Raw genomic sequence first — 20,933 nt, forward strand, 5'->3', positions numbered from 1 at the left:
TTTGAGTTATGATTTGCTTTTATTTAACATTACCTTAAATTAACTGCATTAACATACTATACAATCTAGACCTCAGAAATCAATTCTGTTAATAAACACACTTTTACAGTAAATCATTGAACTTCAGGCATTAACAGGTTGAGTGGTTTATGTATACACGTACAGGTATCAGTATCATGTGTCAGCTGGGACTTTCTCCTTCTGATTCCCCCATGGCATTCACTGTATTCTAAAATACAAGAAAAGGAACAAGGAAACTTTTAATATTCCCTTGTAAAAGTGCCATACACAAAAGCAAACAGAAACAGAATTTTGTAAGTTTTTCAATATAACTGTGCATTCCTCCATTTTGTGAAGCATCATGTTAATTTTATTAGCCTTTATTGGTAAAAAAAAAATCAAGATTTGTTTTCTGATTCTGATAACAAAGACTATCATATACACTAAAACATTCAGTATTGCCAGCTTATCAATCTGGCCTCGCAGTTTTATGCACCCTCATTAAGCATATCTGCAGAAAGTAAAAAGAATGTGTTAGCAACAAGGGGCTAATATGTATGCAACTGTGAACCCAATTTGCATACCTACACTGGCTAGTTACACATGAGTGCTTACATACATAACATTTTTGAATGCATGATTACATTAATTTGAGAAAAGTGATCTCAAATATATTCTTAGATATAATATATTAAAAAAAAAAAAAAATTCCTAAAATATTTCTAAAACAGGCTGGGATTACATTTATAATATATTCATAAAGATATTCCTCCTGCATTAGAGAGACGGAGATGAAATTGTATTACGGACAATAAAAGCAGATGGGCAACCTAAGAAATACAAATTTTAAAAAGTGCCAACAAGAGCATATTGAAACTGACCTTTACTAGTCTGTTGAGATATACTGTACCATCAAAACGCATACTGCGATTTATGGTCTTCTATTTTAAAATAACAAACCACACATTCAAGTGAAATTAGCACCCTCTCATAAGGATTGAAACACTCATGTAACTGGATATATGTGACTACTAACTGCTGGCTCAAGTAATAGTGCTGTATGCGAGGAGTATTGTGAGAACAGTGTACCTCTAGACACTGAAAAAATGTCACCTCTGCCTCATTAAGTATTTATCAAGATTACAGGAGCAACAGGAGACAGCTGTACCCATGGGAATATCGAAGCTTCTATTTGGAACACATTTAAATATAAAATAAGAAGTCTGAAACATGACAATTTCCTTTTACATCACAACCTTGTTACCATTCTTTTACGGTTGCTAGAACAGAGACAAGCTAGGAGAAAACAAGTAAGAGATAAGGAGTTGCTATTCTCTAGCTAACCCAATGTGATGAAATAGCCCATGCGACCATTTGCAGCCAACACCAGATAGGACATTCTGATGAGTGCAGACAAGCACATGCACAGATTTCTTAGGGCATCTTTACATGTGCTCCAAGGTGGAGTGCTTTAATTACAGCGGCTCTCAGAAGCCACTTTAATTGAAGTGCCCACAGCTTCTCATGTATTCAGCATCCCATGCTTCAAAGTGACATGCCTGAACTAAAACTCATTTGACAAGCTTTAGTTAAAGCACCATGCCACCATTTTGAAGCACAGGGACACTGAATACACATGATGTCAAGGCTGCTGAAGCATGCTGATTAGTCAAATCTGCTCCACCACGTTCTAATTAGAACACGTAGAAGCAGACATTCGGTACATATATAGGTGCCCTCTGATCTGCAGCATATGGTCCAAATGCTGTCTATTCTTTAAGATAATTTAGAAGGTGACACAGACTAAATTCTAGAAGTGTCAGTAGGGACAGGAAAATTGCAGTGATTTACTTCTGCTTCTTTTTTGTTTTGTGTTTTAATTCTTACCTCATCCTGTCCACTCTCATCTACCTCCTCAACTCGGGCCAAATGAGGAGCTCCATATCTATCTGTTACCTCAGCTATTGTCTTTGATGCTTCCTACAATCGAAAATTCATTTTCATTAGATAATTATCTTATCAATAATTATATTAAGAGTTTCTAAAAATCTTAGTATGTATTAAAGAGTTTAATTATACATTATACCCATGATGCTCAATCCTTTTGCCCAGCGGGCCAGATGAGCAGTGCCCTGTCTATCCATGGGCCATATCTCGCCAGTGGTCCTGATCATGTGCCTGGGGCAGAAACAGTGAGGACACATTCAGCTGCATGGAGGAGGCAGGGGGCAGCTCAGCCCCAATCTAACCGCTCAAAGAGAAGGGTGCATGGCCTGGCCCAGCCCTGATCTGGCCATCTAAGAGGAAGGGAGTGTGGCCTGGCCCCAAACCCAGCCATGTGGAGGGAAGGGGAGCTTGCCTGGGCCCACTCTGGCTTTGCGGGGATAAGGAGCACAGCCAAGTTCTGAACTGCGGTGCAAGGCTAAGAAATTTGGCAGCGGGGAGGAGCGGCACTCTTAATTTCCACTGCTTCCCCACCACTAAATTCCCTGACCTGTGGAAAGCCCCATCAGCCAGATGCCATGGCTCCACAGGCCAGATTTGGTCCCTGGGTCTGAGACTGAATACTTCTTTATTAAATTAAAGCTAAAAAGGACGCTTAAATAAAGATTTATGTAAGTTCTGGTACAAGTTAGTGTGTGAAGGTCTGTGTATTACCACAGAGGCTAATCTTAACAGTTACAAAGAGAGTTTTGAACAATTTTAGGTTGTCATGTGGTGCTTTTTCTTCCTTATAATTTTTTATATTTTTTGCAGTAATATCATAGACTGTGATAGATTTCACATACCAAGAGCTGATTTTCATTTGAAATTTTTATAAATATAACTATGACAGCAAAAACCCACCCCCTAAATAGACATAGTTATCCCAGGTAAAGTCAGAGCACAGAAACAGATACGCTGATGATAGTGTTGTCTCAGACCAGTGTAACTACCACCACAATAAAGAAGGCTTTGCTGATTTAACTATCATAGCACAGTCAAACCCATAACACTTTTTAGTACAGACAAGTCCTAAATGTGTGTGGAACTGACAAACCTATTCACTTGTGCTCCTATCCACATGAAAACATTTTTATAACATAGTCAAGGATAGCAACAGCATCACTAAGCAAACAAACGTTTTGACAACTGGCTACAAAATATATATACCGAACATAATGGCAATATAATCAATGTCTTATCAAATTTTAATTTGAAGAGAGGACTTTGATATTCCCCTCCTCGATATATTCTGAATACAATATATAATATTTTGAGAAATTTGATAGCTGTATCTGGTTTAGAGGCTACAGATTCAACTTTTCAACTGTTCAAAGGGGACATTTGTATCCAGAGCATGAATGCAGGAAGGGTGGTGATTTGAGACATCAATCACTCATTAAATTTTGTCAAACCTCTTGAGCTTTCTGCTGCAACAACAGCTCTTCCGCTTTTTCTTCCAGTAGCCTTTTGAGTTCCAACTCCTCAAGTTCTCGTTTCAGCTGAGCCTACAGTCATTTTATAGAAGCAGTGCAAGTGCAAATTAGAAAAAAGACAAGCGCCAGTAAAATCAGCTATGCTGAAGACTTTAACAGCACAACAGATGTTTTCATGCGTTTCCCCTCCATTATTTACTGTGTATTTTCTCATTTAAAATATAACAAAAATACAAAGAACAAAAAATAGCTGAATACATTAAGACCAAGTTGTGCTTTCTTGCAATATCAGTCTGACTGATAAGGTTATTGATACTATTAGACTAGAACAGAGATCAAGGTCTCTAACTATCCAAACAAACAAACGAAAAAAAAAAAAGGAAGAAACTGAAAATCCTAACTTTCTATACATACCCTTTCATGGAAGATTCTAACTATTGTATCACTGTTTCCTTGTACGTTTTATCTCTCTTGTCTTATACTTAGATTGTAACCTGTAGGAATTAGTAATATTGTGTTCTGTGTTTACACAGTACCCAGCAGAATCGGGAATGACTAGGCACCCTAAGTACTGTGGTAATATAAGCAATCATCAACTTTGATCTATTTAATGTTTACTTGAAGACATTTTTTTCTGAAGTAGCCAGAAGTCTTTGGTGATTAAGGATCTTGCTAATATAATGTCTGGATCACATAAATAAATATATAATCTAAGCATGCATAGCATTGATTTAACAAACACTTAGAGCTGGAGAATCAAGTATTGAGAGAAGAGGCTTTTTTCTTTACTACAATATTTTGTAATAATATTATTGCCATATAAAATACTTTCTCTCTCTCCCGATATATGCAGTTATCATGCCTAGACAAATCCAGAACCAGTTCCTCAAAACTGCAACACACTCACAACCAGTACCTCAAAAAATGTGGATTAACTGTGATTTACCATCACTGCTAGAGCCCAAGCAATTACTATAAAACCAGTAACTTATACAATTAATTCTTTGTGATTTCACTACAAAAATATTATTCTTAACTGCATTCATTATTTAAAACATTTCAGCAAACAATCTTGTTTCTAGATTGTAAAATTGCAAATATAGAGAGTAAAATTTAATTACAATAAGCAACTTGTGCTAAGATTTCCATAGTTAAATTAACCAGAAAAACACAAGTTTAAGATAATTTACTTGACAAAATATTGGCTGTGTTTGAATGCAATATGCTCAGATCATAGAGACTGTATTATGTAGTCTGCTACATAAAGAACCCAATAAGGAAAAAACAATAGTACCATCTGAGTAGTACCCCCCATCTCTCCAATGCTGTGTATGTCTAAGTTAATCACAGCTTATTCCACCTAACCAGTGTGGATAAAAATCAACATTTTTTTTTAAAGATAAAGAATCTGATTTTTTTTAATTAAATCATTTTTTAAATTTAATTATATATTTTATTTTTTAAGATGCTTTTAAAAATAAACTTAAATGAGCATAGTTTTAATTTAAGATATGTTAAAGCACAAAGATATCATCATGGAACAGGAATTATAACTTATAATTATATACTATTTGAGACCATTTAGTCATGTAAACATTTTAGAAGTTTTATAAATAGGTCACAACAGGCCATGAACTATATTAGGGGCCCAATGTTATGGGGTTCCCAGAGGCTCCTCTATAGATTAGTAAAGATTAAAGAAAACCACTCTACTCAAGGGGACCCAGTACTCCATCTAGAAGATCCCATTAAGCATCTCTGTGATGCTTAGTTGCAGTTCTCAAGCTGTGGATTTGCGTCTCCAGAGATCATATGCAGACAAGGTTCTTTGGGTAGATGTGATCTCTTTTATTAAACCAACTAACTAGTTGGAAAAATAGTTCTTTGCAAGCTTTTGGGCACAAACACCCTTCTTCAGGCATAGAGAGAATTTGTTGTCTCCAGAGAGAGATAACATCCTTTTAACAGCAGTATAGGGAGATGAGAGATAACAGACCTGATTACCCACCCATCGTCTCTCTGCAAGTTTGTGTACATACAGTCAAGCCTTTACCTTCCTCTAAAGTTCCAAGAAGTTAAATGAATAAAGGATATCAAACAACAAGAATGCACTTTTTGTTGAAAATAATGATTAAATTGGGGCTTCCTGACTAGTGATTTAACTCGTGATTTAAATCAAATCCACCCTGCAGTTAACTGCCAATCATTCCAAGGACATGTCTGTCAGGTTGTGTGCTCCCCCTGGCCACCTACTGGCAGAGCAGCAATAAAGCTTGGAAGGGCTACCTATGTAAAAGGCTGTGCAGCTCCTCTTTTGTCTTGGTTTTGACTGATCAATCAGGACCACCTCAAATGAGACATCTGTTTGCAGGTCATCTGCTTAACCTTAAACCATCACTTGTATGCAACTAACCTACACAGTCCAAAGCATACTTTTGATAAATAACCAAACATTCCAGAAAAAGCTTAGTTTTGCATAAATATTCGCAATAGAAATGATGCTCAAGTATACAGTGTGTTGAAAGAAAATAAAAAAAAAATGCATACACAGTCAAATGAAAATTCATCTTCCAATTCAAACGAATATTTGCAGGATTTTTTCTGTCAGCTCTAATAGGATAGAAGAGAAGACAATATGACACATCAGGGAACCACTGCATACACGCTTCCTGATCACAGAAGGGCAACACCTTTTAAAAGTGTATATTGCGTCCACTGTTTGTCTACTGCAATACAGGGAGAACACCAATTCTGCAGAACATATCACCATACATGACATCTAGAACAGAGACCGTTGATTTCAAAAGCTTGTTTGCACAGCAGTAGCTGCACAGAGCCACTTTGCCTCAGGGTTCCAGATATTTAAAGATAACATAGTACAATCACTTTCCCTCTCCAACCAAAGCTGTGTTTTGGTTGGTCATGTCATTTATTATTCCACATATTCCTCATAGAACCTATGATATGAAAGGGTTCTGTGACTTTAGGAAGTTTGAAAATTGCTGCCGTATGCTAAAAATTTAGTGCTATGATAATGAATTATATTTTGCCATACTTGCTGCTCCTCTGCCAGTTTCTGCTCAATCATCAGTTGTTCTTCTTTTATTTTTTCTAGCATATCCAGTTCCATCTGGGCCTCCTCCCGTTCTTGTTCCAGCTTGGCTCGTTCCAAGTCTCTCTATCATTACAGAAATAATGTGACATTAACAAGTTAGAAGAGAGATATCATATCAGCTATAGTGTCATTAAAGTTGTCAACAGGATACTAGTAACCATGTTAAATGCAGAGATGCCTACCTTTTTCTCTTCATCTAAGTTCTTCCTGTATTTGTAAATCCAGTGTGCCAGGTATTCTATTGGGTCTGCTGGTCGAAGCTCTACTACCTCTGCTAGTCCCTTTGCCAAACATGTTCCTACTGATCTCTTGAGGTACTCAGACTCCATTTGTACTTTCCTGAAAAAAAACAAATAAACTAAAACTACTAAACCAAGTAAAATTTATTGGCAAAGCTGCCTGTAGCCATTAAATCAGTCCTGTTCAGATTCTCTGCAGATAGACTTGGAATTTTATTAGCATTCCAGTGGTTTGCTAGACAGGACTCTGAGTTGGAAGTTACTATTTCCCATTCTCCTGCTCATCTGCTCAATTATCTTGGGAAAATTACTTCTCTCTCCTCCTCCTGTTCCTTTGTCCATCTATGGTAACTATTCAAACTCAGGACAGGAATTATTTTTTCATGCGTCTGAACAATGTCTAGCTTATCACAAGTTGACTCTGATCTCAACTGGGGTCTAACAAGTATGACTAGAGCACTAATAAAATACCAAGTTGTTTCTTTTTTAAAAAATGTATTCAGTGTGTAGCAAAACCCCGTTTTTCTTTTTTAATACATATTTATATTTATATGATAGATATGCATTCCCTCCCCTTCCCCAAGCATTTCTGACTTTTTCTCTCCCTCTCTATTCCCTATAGATAAGTATAAGTGAGCTCAAACTTAGGGTAAGCTTTAACATTCTTATTTTGATAGCAAGTTTTCGGTTTTGGATATCCACTGTTTTATATTGTATAATTATTAGGTTTGTATTGATTTTTACTGTTGTATATTGTATTATTATCATTTTGTATTGATTTTTATGGTTTTATATGGATATCGTATGGTTTAGGCCTGTGTTTGTAAGTGAAACAAAGTCATGTCAAGCTTCCATTTGATATGTCAAGGCTCCATCTTGTGTCCTCTGCCTGGGCAACCCATGTTGCAACTGTATGAGTCACATACCCCTTCCATGTAAATTGATTCCCGGATGAATAAGAAATAATTGGGAATGACTAAAATACAATGGTAGCAGGCCTCTACTGAATGGCTTGTAACAACTGGTCCATCACCTCGCATTGATTCATCCAGGAACCACAGACCTCACCCAGGAACAGAGACAAGAACCCAGCATTTGAAAGACAAAAGACCCTGCAGAACCAGCAACTCTACCATTGTACCCTACCATTACAGTCACCTGAAACTATACACCCCTGCATAGAGCACACATGCTCAGTATGCAGGGGCTGACCCTTGCCTAGGCATGCCTCCTGTCACTAGGGTCACACAAGGTCTGCCCGTATAAAAAGGGGCAGTGAAGACAAACCCAGTGGAAACACCATTTCCATCTGGACCAGACCAGCTTCATGTCACCTATCCACCCCAGAGACCCCACCAGCAACCCCACCTCTGGACAACACAGAGCTAAAGGAGACCCCGACTGGCTGTTGAGGATCAACTTCCAGCCTGGGATAGGTAGATTTTACCTGCACACCTCCTCCTACAGTTTGGACTCTCTCTCCTCCTGGACTTCAGTGGACTTCAGCCCCTGCACCAAGCCACTCTAACCACTGGTGGGTGCATGCATGCGTGTGCGCGCACAAGGGAACCAATAAGACATTGTGTCACCATCTCCCCTGTTCGATAAAACCACTGTCATTTGCAATCCCCCGCTGGGTCATGTTTTACTGAATCCCAGTCCCTTCCCTATCTTAAATTCCAGCCTCATTTTCTCCCTCTCTCAGCTCCAGCTCCCTTCCCCCTAGTTGCCCGATCTCCTCCCAATTCTGTCTCCCCTTTTCTGCTACCTCTCAGCCTCTCCTTGCTTTCCTGCTGCCTTTCAGCTTCCCATGCCATCTACTGCCTTTTCCCTGTGACTTTCTGCTGCCTTTTTCTGCTTTCCTGCAGCTTCCCAGCTCCTCATGGTTGTCCTGCAGTTTTCTCCAGCGCCCAGAGCCTATTGCCGCTCCCTGCAATTTCTCTAGCTGCCCCGGAGTCATCCTCTGGATCCCCACAGCCAGAGCCCCTCTTTAACACCCACACTTTGCTTCAGTCCCATTTTCCCTCACCCCACCTACCTTTCAGCTCCCCTGTAGCTCTGGCTGCAGTCCCAGCCTCTGTGCCATCATTCCCCTGTTCTGCAGGCTTTGAGCATTGTCTTTTAATCAATAAAGATCAATTAACCTAAAAGTCACCCCTGAGCCTCAGTTCTTCAGCCCAGGCCCCCCTAGTCTACCGGTTCTAATCCTGGTCCCGGTAACTTTCACTCCCAGCAACTTTCACTCCCTACACTTCTACTGTCTTACCTTAACCTTTCCCCAAGTATCCCAAGTACACCAAGCACATACATTCATACATATCACAACACCCAACTTAGGAACTCACCTGTGTGTATGTATAGGTGGGTGGTAAGTATGTGAATTAGTGAATACACAAATATATACATACATAGATATCATTGTGTGTGTGTGGTATATGAATTAGTAATCCAGGTATGTGTATGGGATATGCAGGTGTTGGTAACTGATTCTATCTAAATTTGGTGTGTGTAGCATGTATGGACTTAAACTGGTGATAACCGAGACTGGTTATTTTGAATGTGTGTGCACCTGAATTGCTAGTGAGAGTGTGTATGCCTAGTATGGGTGCATGCACCTAGTGAGTGTATGTGTGCTTAACTGATTGTTGTGTTTATGTGCAATTGTACACCATGCAGTGCTGTCTAACAGCACAATATTGAGATCCTGAGCATTGGCCCTCAGGGCAACAAGTGAATAGTTTATGCATGAAGACTGTAAATTGGCTGCAGTGAACATTTGCTACTCATACCATGTAACCTAGTCTACTGCTGCCCAATCTTTGCTCCGTGGGCTGGATAGGCAGTGCCAGGTCTGTCCATAGGCCAGATCCGGTGAATGGAAAAACTCTGGCAAGGGAACCCAGGCAAGTATGGAGCTGTTTTCCTGTCGCTCCTCCACTCACATCTCTGTGCAAAGTTTCACTGATCAGCATCCACAGGCCACCTCAACTCATTCACGGGGCAGTGGGTGCTGGCCAGCGTGCTCTGCTCAGTGTCCCGTTCTGGATCCCTTGTCATTAACCCATGACCTCACTCCCTATTTTCTTTTCAACTGTCCCAAGAAATCAGTTGATGTATTTCCAGCACCTTCCCTTATTAATGCATATAATGTTTCATGAGGGGCCTAAGCCCATGACCTCATGGTACACAAAATCTGCCGGTGCATGGGGAGAGCACAGTGGGGACCAGATGCAGCCTTACAGCAATGGCCCAGGTTCAATCCAGGCACATGAAGCTCGAAGACTTGGCAGCTGGAGAGCAGTGTTAATTGCCACCACTCTACCACTGCCAAATTTCCCTACCCGTAAGCCTGACAACATAGCTCCATTGGCCATATTTAGCCCCATTTCATAGTTGGTAGGTCAGAAGGGACCTGAGCAGATCATCAAGTCTGACCCGCTGCCATGGGCAGGAAAGAATGCTGGGATCAAACAACCCCGGCAAGGCCTCCTTTTGAAGGAGCAAGCACCACTTCCCTTGGAAGTTGGTTCCAGATCCTAGCCGCCCTGACTGTGAAGTAGTGCCTCCTGATAAGTCTATCACGTGTTTGGATGACTGAAGCTTTCCTGGTTTGCAAATTATCTGTAAACATTTGTAACTGCATTACATTATAAAAATAATACTGTTTTTCCCCTTAAAACAGCTAGGAGAGGGCTCCCACTGCAACACAGTATGACTATATTCATTCACATTCCACTTAAGAAATGTTGCTTCCTACCAATGTTCCAGGTGGTTTCTCAGGAACTCACCAGTTTTGTCCAAATGCACTTCACAATAACGTACGTCTGGACACAGCTGCCTCCATGAGGACTCTAGGCCTTCCGCTTTCCCAAAGGGTTCACAACCCAGCCTGCAGGACCATTGACTTCTTGAGCACTTGTTTCTGGGGGACTGCTTTTCTTATTTAGTCCATTTCTACAGCAAAAAACAGTTAAAGAAGATTCTCTATTAAAAGCATAAAGTACTTAGCATACAAACACATGTCTCATACCTGCTGTCCCTAAGTAGACAAGATTCTTTGGGTAAATGTGATATCTTTTAGTGGACCAACTAAATAGCTGGAAAAAATGGTTCTTTGCAAGCTTTCAGGGACAAACTCCCTTCTCCAGGCATATGGAGTCTGTTGTTGTTTTGTGTTCTCCTGGGTGAAATAGATGCAATTGACAAAATGCAGGTCTTTGAAAACACACATGCCTGGCAGTGAGGACCAGAGGCCATGGGAGATAATAGGTGTTAAGCAGGTAGGTGGAAGGGGAAGGGGGGAATGCTGACCTGGTGATAGGATGTAGCTAGTAAAACGTAGAGAGGTTATACCCGGGGTTATCAGATGTTAGGTTGGATTTATGGCACAGTATAACCTATGTCTATATTTAGTCCAAGATTTTTCGTCTCCAGTCTCTCAGGTCTAATCCTCAAAGGGAACTACAAAAAAAACCCAAACCTTTTGTAGACAAGCCTACAAACTTCATTTCATAAATCTACTGGATACAAAAAATCATGAACTAACTCACAGCTTCTGATCCTCATTGCCACACATTTGCATTTTCACAGCCCTGTATTTTGCATATTGGCCTCTAGTCCACCCAGGAGAACACAAAACACCAGCACTCTCCCTACACCTTCAAAAGTGTGTTTGTGCCTGAAAGCTTGCAAAGAACATTTTTTTCAAATATTTAGTTGGTCTAATAGAAAAATACCACATTTACCCAAAGAACCTTGTCTGCCTATGTCCTTACACCAACACAACTACAAGCAACACCCCTAAAACCTGCTACCCCCAGTATTTAAGCACTGCTGCTGACACCTGGTTCCCATTTTCCCCTCAACCTCACTCCCTCTGCCTGTTATTGTTGGAGCTTGTAGAGCACCCCATACTCAAACCCAGCTCCCTGCCCCCAGCCACAAGAAGAGGCTCTTCCCAAAGAGCTCACATGGCTATTAGTGAGCAAAGGTGAGGCGGCCGCACAGGCCTATCTGCCACCCTAAGGGTCGTGGGCTCAGGCCACGGAGTGACTTCTTGGCCCCTCCGAGGCTGGAAGCTACAGGAAAGGTGACAACTGATCACTTGGGACAAATAATCACAAAGCAAGGCTGGTCACAGGCTGGTAACGAGGGCGCCAAGCAGGTAGCAGCCCAAGCCCGTGTGCACGCGGGTCTGAAGGCGCCGCAGAGGCCTCCCCGAACCGCCGCCACTGCGCTCGGATCGGGGCCAGAGTTAAATTCCCGCCGGTTGCGCCGCTGTAGGTGCAGCGCTGCGACACCCAGAGACCGAAACCCTCCCACAGGACCGCGCCGCACCCTGCCCATAGACCGCACCAGACCAGGCCGCTGGGTGCCAACTGGGAGGTCTGCGCAGGCGCACAAAGCCAGTCCCGCGCGGAAGGGGCGGGGTAAAGCTGGCGCGTCGCGGTCGCTCGGCAACGGCCCCCGGGAGCAGCGCGCTGGAGTCGCGCGCGGGCAACCTACGTCAAACACGGCCCCCTGCGCGGAGCCCCTCGCAGTCCTACCTCGTGGGCCCGGACGCAGGGCTGCCCCCGGCTCTGAGGCCACAGCGGTGCCCGCTTGTGGTTGCCTCGCGCCCGCAGCGCCTCCGGCCCCTAACCGGAGGTGCCGTGAGACGCTGGGCTCTGTCCAGTGGCGCCACCTCACAGCGGCTGCCCTTGCCCTGCCGCCGCCCCCCGCCTGAATCACCTGTAGCAGGACAAACGGGCTCCCCTGTCGGAGCTGAGGGGCGCTGTCAGGGCCGCTGTCCCTGGGACCCCTGCGCCCAGCAGGTAAATGCGCAAGGGGATGTAACGCGCCACTCCTACAGTGGCACCTCCTGCCGTGCCACGTCCCCCCCGAGATCACAACCATGCCCCAACCAGGAGGCAGATGCTGTAGGACTGGGGCCGAGCAGCTGAGGGCTTCTACTGGGACCAAGAGTGGGAGGCTGAGTCCCCACAAGCGTGCACTCACAGCCCTGGCTGGGTATGGGGTATGGTGCGGTCCTTCAGCTTGGAGCCCCACAGCTCCTAGCCAGGGGAAACGCAGCTATGTGCACAACTCAAAGCTGGATAGCAGCCAGCTATAAAGTCAGTACTTCTGAGTCTAACTTTACAGTTGAAGCTTTTTATGGCATCCTAGCTACTTCACATATGTAGCTGGTCTCAAGGTAATTATGCAATTAATCGGTTAATTGCTGGATACCTATAACAAGGAGAGGGGGCCTTAGGGCCCTACTATACCTTCAGATTAAAGCTGGATAGAAACCAGCTCTACAACAGTTATACATTTGCAAACACTAGCTGTGTACCTGGGTGGCTCTTTTTATAGCTGGATAGCCATATTTATGGTGATAATTACTTGGTACATGTGGCCAATCAATGTTTCTTGGGTGATTCCCCAGTGAATTATGTAATGTACAGCATTACATGTAGTGTCTGTCCTGCTTAATGCCTTTCATCTTAGATCAGGACAAATTCATTTTTCCCCTGCTTTGCTGCAGTTGGTAAAAGATGGGAATGGATACACACTACCTCAGAAAACACGTTGGAAAGCACTTGGCTGAGGGACTTGCAGATGTAGCAGAACATCAGCCAGCAGACCCCATTGATTACCTGGCACATTGGCTTTACAACTACAGGAAAAATATAAAGGAAGGCGAAGAGGTAAGTTTGCTTCCATTTAAAAAAATCAATTTTGAAATGTGTCCTTAATACAACTTACTTTAATCATCCTTTTTTTAATTTTGTCAATGGCATAATGTATCTGCAATGCTAGAGGAAACTTGAGGCAGCCATGCTGGAACAAGATCAGGAAAAAGTCACAAGACACCTGGAACTGATAGAAAATCTGAAAGCTGAAGAGCTTCTGATCAAGCAGGAAATTGAAGAGCAACACAAGGTTTGATAGGTTTAACTTGTGTATGAAATGATTAAATTGAAACAAATATTTTGACATGTTTAAAAGTTTTCCTGAATTTTTAAGTATGTAGAGCACTAATCTGAAAGCATATGGCAACTCGCACCTAAAATGTTTATTAAAATATTTTCAATTTAATCCTTCCAATCCCCTGCAATTAAAGTAGGTAGGTAAATAAATATAACTGCTTTATAGATGTGAGAGTACTTAGAATTCTATCACTTTTAGTTCATGGCATTTGGTATATTGCTATCTGATAGCACACATTTATGGTCTTCATTTCTGTGAAGTCTAGTTGTACTTATTGTCACTTCTGTCTCCCTTGTTACATAAATCATAAGCAGCTTCTAGAGTTTTGTCTAGATTGGAAGAGATTTTCCAAATGTTTCTCTCTATTGCTGATACCTGGTCCAGTTCTATCAGCAATAAAACCATTTGAATTTCAAATATAAATTCTGTCCTGTTTTGAATACTATATCACAACTAGTAACATTTGTGGATGATATAAAGACTGGCAGAATGGTAACAATGATGAGGAAGGTGAAGTCATGCAGAGCAATCTGGAACAAAGTGCCTTTTAATACAGGTGAATGAAGGCAAAGTTATGTATCTAGGAACAAAGAATCTGTGTCATTCCTGAAAGATACTGGACTAGGAAGGACATCCTGGAGGGCCATCAAGTCCAATTTCCTGTGCTTATGATAAATTAACAAAAGGATTATTTTTAATTTCCTTTTCAGACCCTCAGCCATATTTGCAATAACATTTGAAACTCCAACACTCTACAACATGCCATATCAAGGAAGACATTGGTCAATATATATACTCAGAAGATTCTAGTAAAAGATTCTAGATTCTGGCAAAAACACCAGGGGTCACAGTGAATAAGCAACTTTACTTATTCAAGAAATAAGACTACAGAGAACTTTTTCCTCTATAAATGATACTGGTGAGAGAGATACTAGAATACCATATAGAGTTGGAGTAGAGTGACCTTGGGCACTTGAATGTACATCAGCCTGTTTTAATGTGCATTAAAGCATCACTAAAGAAAACTGTTGTTTTTAGATAATGCCCATTAAAATAGGCTAATGCACATTTCCTAGTACCTCACAATGGAGGGCACCTATACACAAGCTTGGAAGCTACTTCAAAACGCTGGAATTCCAGCATATCAAGTCTGCTGGAGTGTGGCAATTGCCGCACTGCAGCAACCTCTGGTGTTTCGTGTATCGGTGTCCCTGCGCTTAAAGTGGTGGGAGCACTTAAATTAAAGCTTGTTCAAGCACGCCCACTGCCATTTTTAAGCTCAGGGATGCTGATACAGGAAACGTGGCAGTTCTTTAATTAGACGGCTCTAATTTAAGCGCTGCTTCCCCACCCCTGGAGCGCACACAAAAGTGCCCAAAGGTACAAGATTTAATGCACATTAACTAATATGTTAATCTACATGTAGATACTCTACATATGTCCCTGATTGGTGGGGACATTCCCAGATTTCAAAGGTCCATCCCAGTTGGCTGGTGAAAATTAAAACAAGAGTCCAGGGCATGGAGGCAAAGTTGCAGGAGCTGTGAAATAGGAAGCCTTATTAACACTAATTGTTATTTCACAGGTGATTGCTAACACCTGTGAAGTGAAGAACAATGGGCCATTAAGGAGTCATTGACGCATTGCAGCCTACAGCAGCAGAGTGGGGCAAGGGCAGTGGCAGCTGGCCTGCCAGCCAGCCAGCCAGGTTTCACATTGTTCCATATAGTCACCTTAAGTCAGGGGTGACTTAATTATTTTGGGCGGAGGGCCACTTACTGAGTTTTGGCAAGGCATCGAGGGCCACATGATAAGCAGCCAGGGGCAGATAAACATTAATTTTCTAAATTTCTTAGGGGCCCCGTGGGCCGGATAGAATGGCCTGGCGGGCCACATTTGGCCCCGGGATGCATTTTTTCTCACCCCTGCCCTAAGCTGTAACGTTAGTAGTCTAATAAGGATGTTGAAAAACTGGAGAGCCCTTAAAATGCTTTTGTAGACCCGAGGGGGGGGAAAAAAAAGTTTTGCAGTGGGGTTGGCCCTTGGGCCAGATCCAGCCTGTGAAGAGCCTGGATTTGGCCTTCTGTAGTTCAGGGAATTCATAATATGCCCGAGCAACAGAGGATGCATCCCCAGGGTCCCATTTCCTGCCTTTTTATATCTATTCCCTTTGTGGCATCTGCTGATCAACAGAAGGATGCAATGCACAGCAGGGATTGGGTTGCAAGTAGGACCCATAGTGGTAAAAATTTGCTAACTTCTGCTCTACAGTAAGAAATTTGAAGACCTCTGCTTGTCAAAGAAGCCCTGAGGAATGACTTAAATATCTTGTGGAAGAAAGGTTGGGCACCAAAGTGGTCCTTACCCAAAAAAGATATAACAAGAACTAGTAGTTGGAGCTGAAGCCAGAAAAGTCAAATAAGAAATAAGTCACAGAGTTTGTTTGTTTTGTAATAATGAAATAATCATTGGGATAAACTATCAAGGGAAGTAGTAAATACTCAGTCTCTTATCTTCAGATCAAGAGCAGATGTGTTTAACTAAAGCAAATCTTTCAAAAAAACAAGTTATTGAACTCAATAAATAAGTAACTGGGTGAATTTAGCAGCCTATAGGAAGTCAGGCTGGATGATCCCTTTGGGCTTTAATAGCGCTGAATCTAACCAATACAGGGCATAGAATGTTGCTGTAACTGTTTTATTTTTTTTTCTTCTGTATAACTGCCACGTGGCACTCTCACATTTATGTAACCTTGAAGTCTTAACTAGTAATCTAAATGAGCACTTTGTATTTTTCTCTGTTGGCATTAAGCTACACATGCGCATTTTGTAGATTTTATTTCTTATCTAGAAGTGTTATTTTTGCAGAAATGAAACTTACGTAAAAAGTCTGCCTAGCAATTACTATGTAAAAGAAACTATCCTATCCCTGTATGCTCAGCTTATATCATAGTTAGTGTCACAGAGGCAGTCCAACCAACATCTATAAAGAGGCAAAGAAACAGAAAACAGCAGAGACGACGACCGGAAAACTCTATAGGCCCGATCACCCTATAGACCGGTTCTCAGCCTCTCCGTCTGGGCGTACCCCAGCGAAGACAAAGGCCTCGAAAATCTGACAACTAACAACGATTCACCGTGTTACAGTTTTGTACTGTATATCCCACTCATGAGCTGTTGACCAGTTCTGGGACTACGGAGCCGGCAGCCGCACCTAGCTTTGGACTAGCTCCACTGTTGGAACGCAAGGGCTGGCTCTGGAACCCCGTGAACCAACAGACCCCCTTTGTATCCAGCATATTGTAACTGAAGAAACATCGGAGACTCCACTCCTTGACTGCCTCTCATCGTAGCTTAGACAGCATATCTACGCTCGCTATACTTATATTTACTGCAGCTTTGTTCCAACCGGCCTCCCCTCTTATTTGTAAGAGGAACCTCGTGAACCAAAGGACACCCTATAAATTAACAAACATTAACGACTTACTCTAAGTCGTCTACTTGTGCCAACTCGGCAAACCTCGAGGGCGCCTATAAAGCTATCTCCAATCCCGCCCCACAAGCCGCGCGCTCGCACAGCTCCGCAAAGCCCGCGGCTCCCCTAAGCAGTCTCGGAACCGCTAGCCCGGCATTCCGCCACAGTTGCCAGCATCCTTTGAGCTATTTCATCCATGGTTCCTAAAGTCACTAACACTGGTTGAGCCAAAGCAGAATTAGCAATAACTAAAACATTTCCCAGTGTAGATAAGACTCCAGAGGCTGCCTCTTAAATTAACATTTGAAGCAAATCTTATATCAGCAATATGAATGAAGTTGGACACTGCAGAAATGAAGAATTTAAATGTGAGCTGCTAGGTAATGTGTGTTGAATGTTTTACATAGGTTGACACTGAGTGCCATTAGCGCTTACAGGTTAATGATTTTTTTTCAAAATATTCTCCATGGGTTTAATTGTGTTCCCAGTGCAATTAAAAGAAAAATCCCAGTGGTTTTAGAGTGAATAATATTATACATATGGTTGGTCATATTTTTTTGCCTTTCTTAATCAAATTTAACTTTTATCTTGGAAGATGATTACTGATCAGTGTCCAGCAGCCACAACAGCACAACTCATTGAGAAATATGATACCCCTAATTTACCAACAGTTGTAGGGCCTGAGGAGAATGTGTTAGGAGTAAGTATTATATTGTACTTAACTATATATAATGCCCAAGTATGTTTTTATACTTTCAGTTTCATATATTCATATTCTGTCTGTTCCAGTTAACCAGGCACACAACACACTTTGTAAAAGTGACTCATTATATATATCAATAGACCAACACCAGTACAAAATAATTTAAATGAGTTCTCTATGATTTTTAGGTAAATAAACTCATGTTTTGAACAGTACTCAGTCTCTTCAAAAGAAAAGACATTTGGTTTTTAATAAACCTTGTAAGTGGCATGTTGGAAATATTGCGTATATCTCAGTTGCTTAGGGATGGAATTTATCAGTTTTGGTATTTGTAAGACTTAAACTACAAGTTATTTAAAAGAAAGAAAAATCCCGGGAGACTTTTAATATGAGAGTTAAAATTGAAAATGAGGCATCTACAAAATACCACTTCAAAAGCAATTTAAACTTTACAGGCAAAAGTCTTGAGCGTGTTTTCTTTTAAATAAGTTCCTGACATCAGGTGATTAAAGGAGGGATTTTCAATATTGTCTTGTCTATAAATTTCCTGGCTCACACTCAGGTGAGAACATCAGTGTTCTTTTGAGGTGGGGTTTAAAGTATGAGTGACACCTCGTGAGCAAAACAGATTTGTAATTTGAAGCAATAACTCTACTTTCAAATGTCAGTCAATAAACCAACACCTGGGATTAATTTCTTCAGTCACTGACTCAAATGACATCTGCACTCGCAGCCATAAATCTGGAGTCATTGTAGAAAATAGTTAAGGGCAGGAAAATCTAACCTGAAATACAATTTAATTCACTGCCCCCCCAACCCCCCACCCACACCCATGAAAATCATGTGTTCTATATACATCAAAACCTTGACAATTGTGTGAAAGTAAGTAATAGCTGAAAATAAAATCAAATTTTTCCAAGTGAAAAACTGTCATATCTCATGACTGAGAAAACAGTCTGAAATAGAAAAGAATCATAAGGCTGGATTAATAGATTGAAGTAGGCTTAGCGTGTTGTGGCCACGATGGTCCAGGAAATTTGCAAGAGGCAAGAGGTTTTTTTGTGATATTTTTATTGGATCAACTGCGTAGTTGGGAGAGATGTAGGACAAACTTTCCTTTTATAGGTCTGGGAAAGAAGCAGATACAAGCTAAGCTAAATAACAGAAATTATTTGTATTTCATGTAAATGAAAGCAATTGCTTCCCTAAGTGTCACTTCCTTCCATTGCAATCTTCTATGCGTGCTGTCACTGCACCTCTGCACTAATTTTGAAGTCAGAGTTCCCCCTGGTATGAGACCCCCAAGTGTACTAGATTATGGGTATAAACCAACTTTCTGACAGTCGGATCAAGATGAGAGGCTACAGTGTGCCTGAAAGAAGTGGCTGTTCCCTAGTTTTGTTTTTTTATAGAATGTTAAGTGTCACTAACAAAAGAGAATCCATTAATATAAGTGCTATCATATTTTTTATCTATACATAATATGCACTTACAAAGTATTACAAACCAGACAATAGTGTAATAGTATGTGGTTTGTATATTAATCCTGGTTGTGCTTACATGCCACTGGATTTTTTTCCAAAGGTATTCATGATGGCTTTCATTTTGTGTGTGTGTGTGTGTGTGTGTGTGTGTGTGTATAAAATTCCTTACTTTTATGAACAAAAGAGGAGTAAAGAAAAAGAGATGGACATTTTGGTGGAAGCTAAAGCTCTTGAGACAAAGCCAAAACCACCAGAAGACAAAGTCAATGGAGGTGATTCAACATGTGAAGATCATGATCTGAATGAGGCATTGGATATGGTTAACAATGAAACTGTGTACCAAGTCCCAAATGATGATGCTGCAGTAAAAGGTTCTTTAGAGCTTTCTGAGGAGGTTGCTGATAAAGCTAAAGAAAGCTACTAGTCAGAAAGACATTACATCAAAGATGGAGTATTTCCACATAAGGAACATGGATACTGTGGAGATCCAAAATGAATATCAAGACATAAAAATGTATGAATTGATAAATTCTCCCTCTTGTTTAGGATTTTTTAAAAAGGGTTCAAGAATTCTCTTATCTTTTTCATGATGGTCTACAAATACTAAGGTCCATATCCAAATGTGTATGTGTGCATTCACATGTACTGGTGACTATATTTGCATGTATATGGAAACTAATGAAAAGACATACCTCTGGTATTGAGCCTTTTCTCTAAACTTGGTATCGCTTACATCCTTGCATTCTAAGCCACCTGTTGCATTTAATTTTCAAAATGTGTGTGGTAAGAGAAATGCTACTCTACTAATTATGTACTGAAGTTTATTGGATTAAATAGAATTACTCTAACAGCTAATTTTGGAAATAATGCATGATTTAGACAAGTACTCAATAGTAACTAAACCTTCCTTAGGCACTAACTAAACAAACAACTTTAAAATTTGCCTTTGCAATAAAGGCCTATCTTTTTAAACTGACTAACAGTATAAATTTTTTTCTGAGTAACTGCTACTGGGTACAGAGTGTCTGGTCAAGCTCAACTGGACACTGACAGAGCCCCTCATATTGAGGTGGGGCATGTGTCAAGCTTGCTTACTATCAGGCCAGCTCTACACCATTGCCCTTGAGCACTTCCTATTGGCTCCTCTGCAAGTGGGTGGTGATTGAGAAACATGTCATGAGGTGAGGTCCTGGCAGTATATGATGCCAACGTACTCCTTGCCATCCAGGACCTGGGCAACCTGGGACAGGTGGAGGCCTGCCAGTCCACCTACTTGGTGGCTTCTTCTGCCCAGGTTAACTGGGGCAGGAGCTCTGGTTTGACTAGGTGATGAGTAGCAAGTGGGCTTGCTCCCACCTCTATTCCAAAACATCTGATGGAGTACAGGCTACTTTCTCTTGCTGGGAGTCTGTTTGTTCACTAGTTACCCCTACCTGCCAGAGAACTGGCACTAGATGGAGGTCTGGGTGAGCAGCTGCAGACATGGATGGGCCTGCCCCAGTGTCTCTGCCTTTGCAGAAAAGTGCT

General features: G+C 41.4%; 2 protein-coding genes across 7 annotated transcripts in view; one reads left to right on the plus strand and one right to left on the minus strand.

Annotated features, from left to right (window-relative positions):
* Positions 1–20,933, minus strand: part of DYDC1 (DPY30 domain containing 1) — a 26,069-nt gene continuing 5,136 nt past the window's right edge. Inside the window, exons 1-7 of one of the 6 annotated variants that reach the window (XM_090058376.1) lie at positions 12,129–12,188; positions 10,562–10,727; positions 6,717–6,873; positions 6,475–6,597; positions 3,399–3,491; positions 1,888–1,980; positions 1–229 (exon numbers count right to left, since the gene is read on the minus strand). In XM_090058376.1, coding sequence (XP_089914502.1) covers positions 182–229; positions 1,888–1,980; positions 3,399–3,491; positions 6,475–6,597; positions 6,717–6,863 — 504 coding nt within the window. In that variant the 5' untranslated portion in view covers positions 6,864–6,873; positions 10,562–10,727; positions 12,129–12,188 and the 3' untranslated portion in view covers positions 1–181. Of the gene's footprint in view, positions 1,981–3,398; positions 3,492–6,474; positions 6,598–6,716; positions 6,874–10,561; positions 10,728–12,110; positions 12,189–12,319; positions 12,557–20,933 lie in introns of those variants that run through there. The other 5 variants (XM_090058374.1, XM_090058377.1, XM_090058371.1 and 2 more) reach the window with 5 other exon arrangements.
* On the plus strand, positions 12,447–20,343 carry LOC149859683 (uncharacterized). The gene is made up of 5 exons (XM_090058370.1): positions 12,447–12,586; positions 13,300–13,462; positions 13,575–13,697; positions 17,815–17,919; positions 19,591–20,343. The coding sequence occupies exons 2-5, from the start codon at positions 13,310–13,312 to the stop codon at positions 19,828–19,830; spliced, it is 621 nt and encodes a 206-aa protein (XP_089914496.1). The 5' UTR covers positions 12,447–12,586; positions 13,300–13,309; the 3' UTR covers positions 19,831–20,343.

Source organism: Crocodylus siamensis, chromosome 7 (genome assembly GCF_052110815.1).
Source record: "Crocodylus siamensis isolate JL-2025a chromosome 7, ASM5211081v1, whole genome shotgun sequence".
In the NCBI taxonomy this organism is placed as follows: domain Eukaryota; kingdom Metazoa; phylum Chordata; order Crocodylia; family Crocodylidae; genus Crocodylus; species Crocodylus siamensis.

Excerpts from the sequence above, each read along its gene's own strand:
- LOC149859683 (XM_090058370.1), top strand. The coding sequence starts at position 13,310 with ATGGGAATGGATACACACTACCTCAGAAAACACGTTGGAAAGCACTTG. Across the intron at positions 13,463-13,574 it reads ATATAAAGGAAGGCGAAGAG|AGGAAACTTGAGGCAGCCAT; the intron begins GTAAGTTTGCTT and ends CTGCAATGCTAG. Across the intron at positions 17,920-19,590 it reads CTGAGGAGAATGTGTTAGGA|AGGAGTAAAGAAAAAGAGAT; the intron begins GTAAGTATTATA and ends TATGAACAAAAG.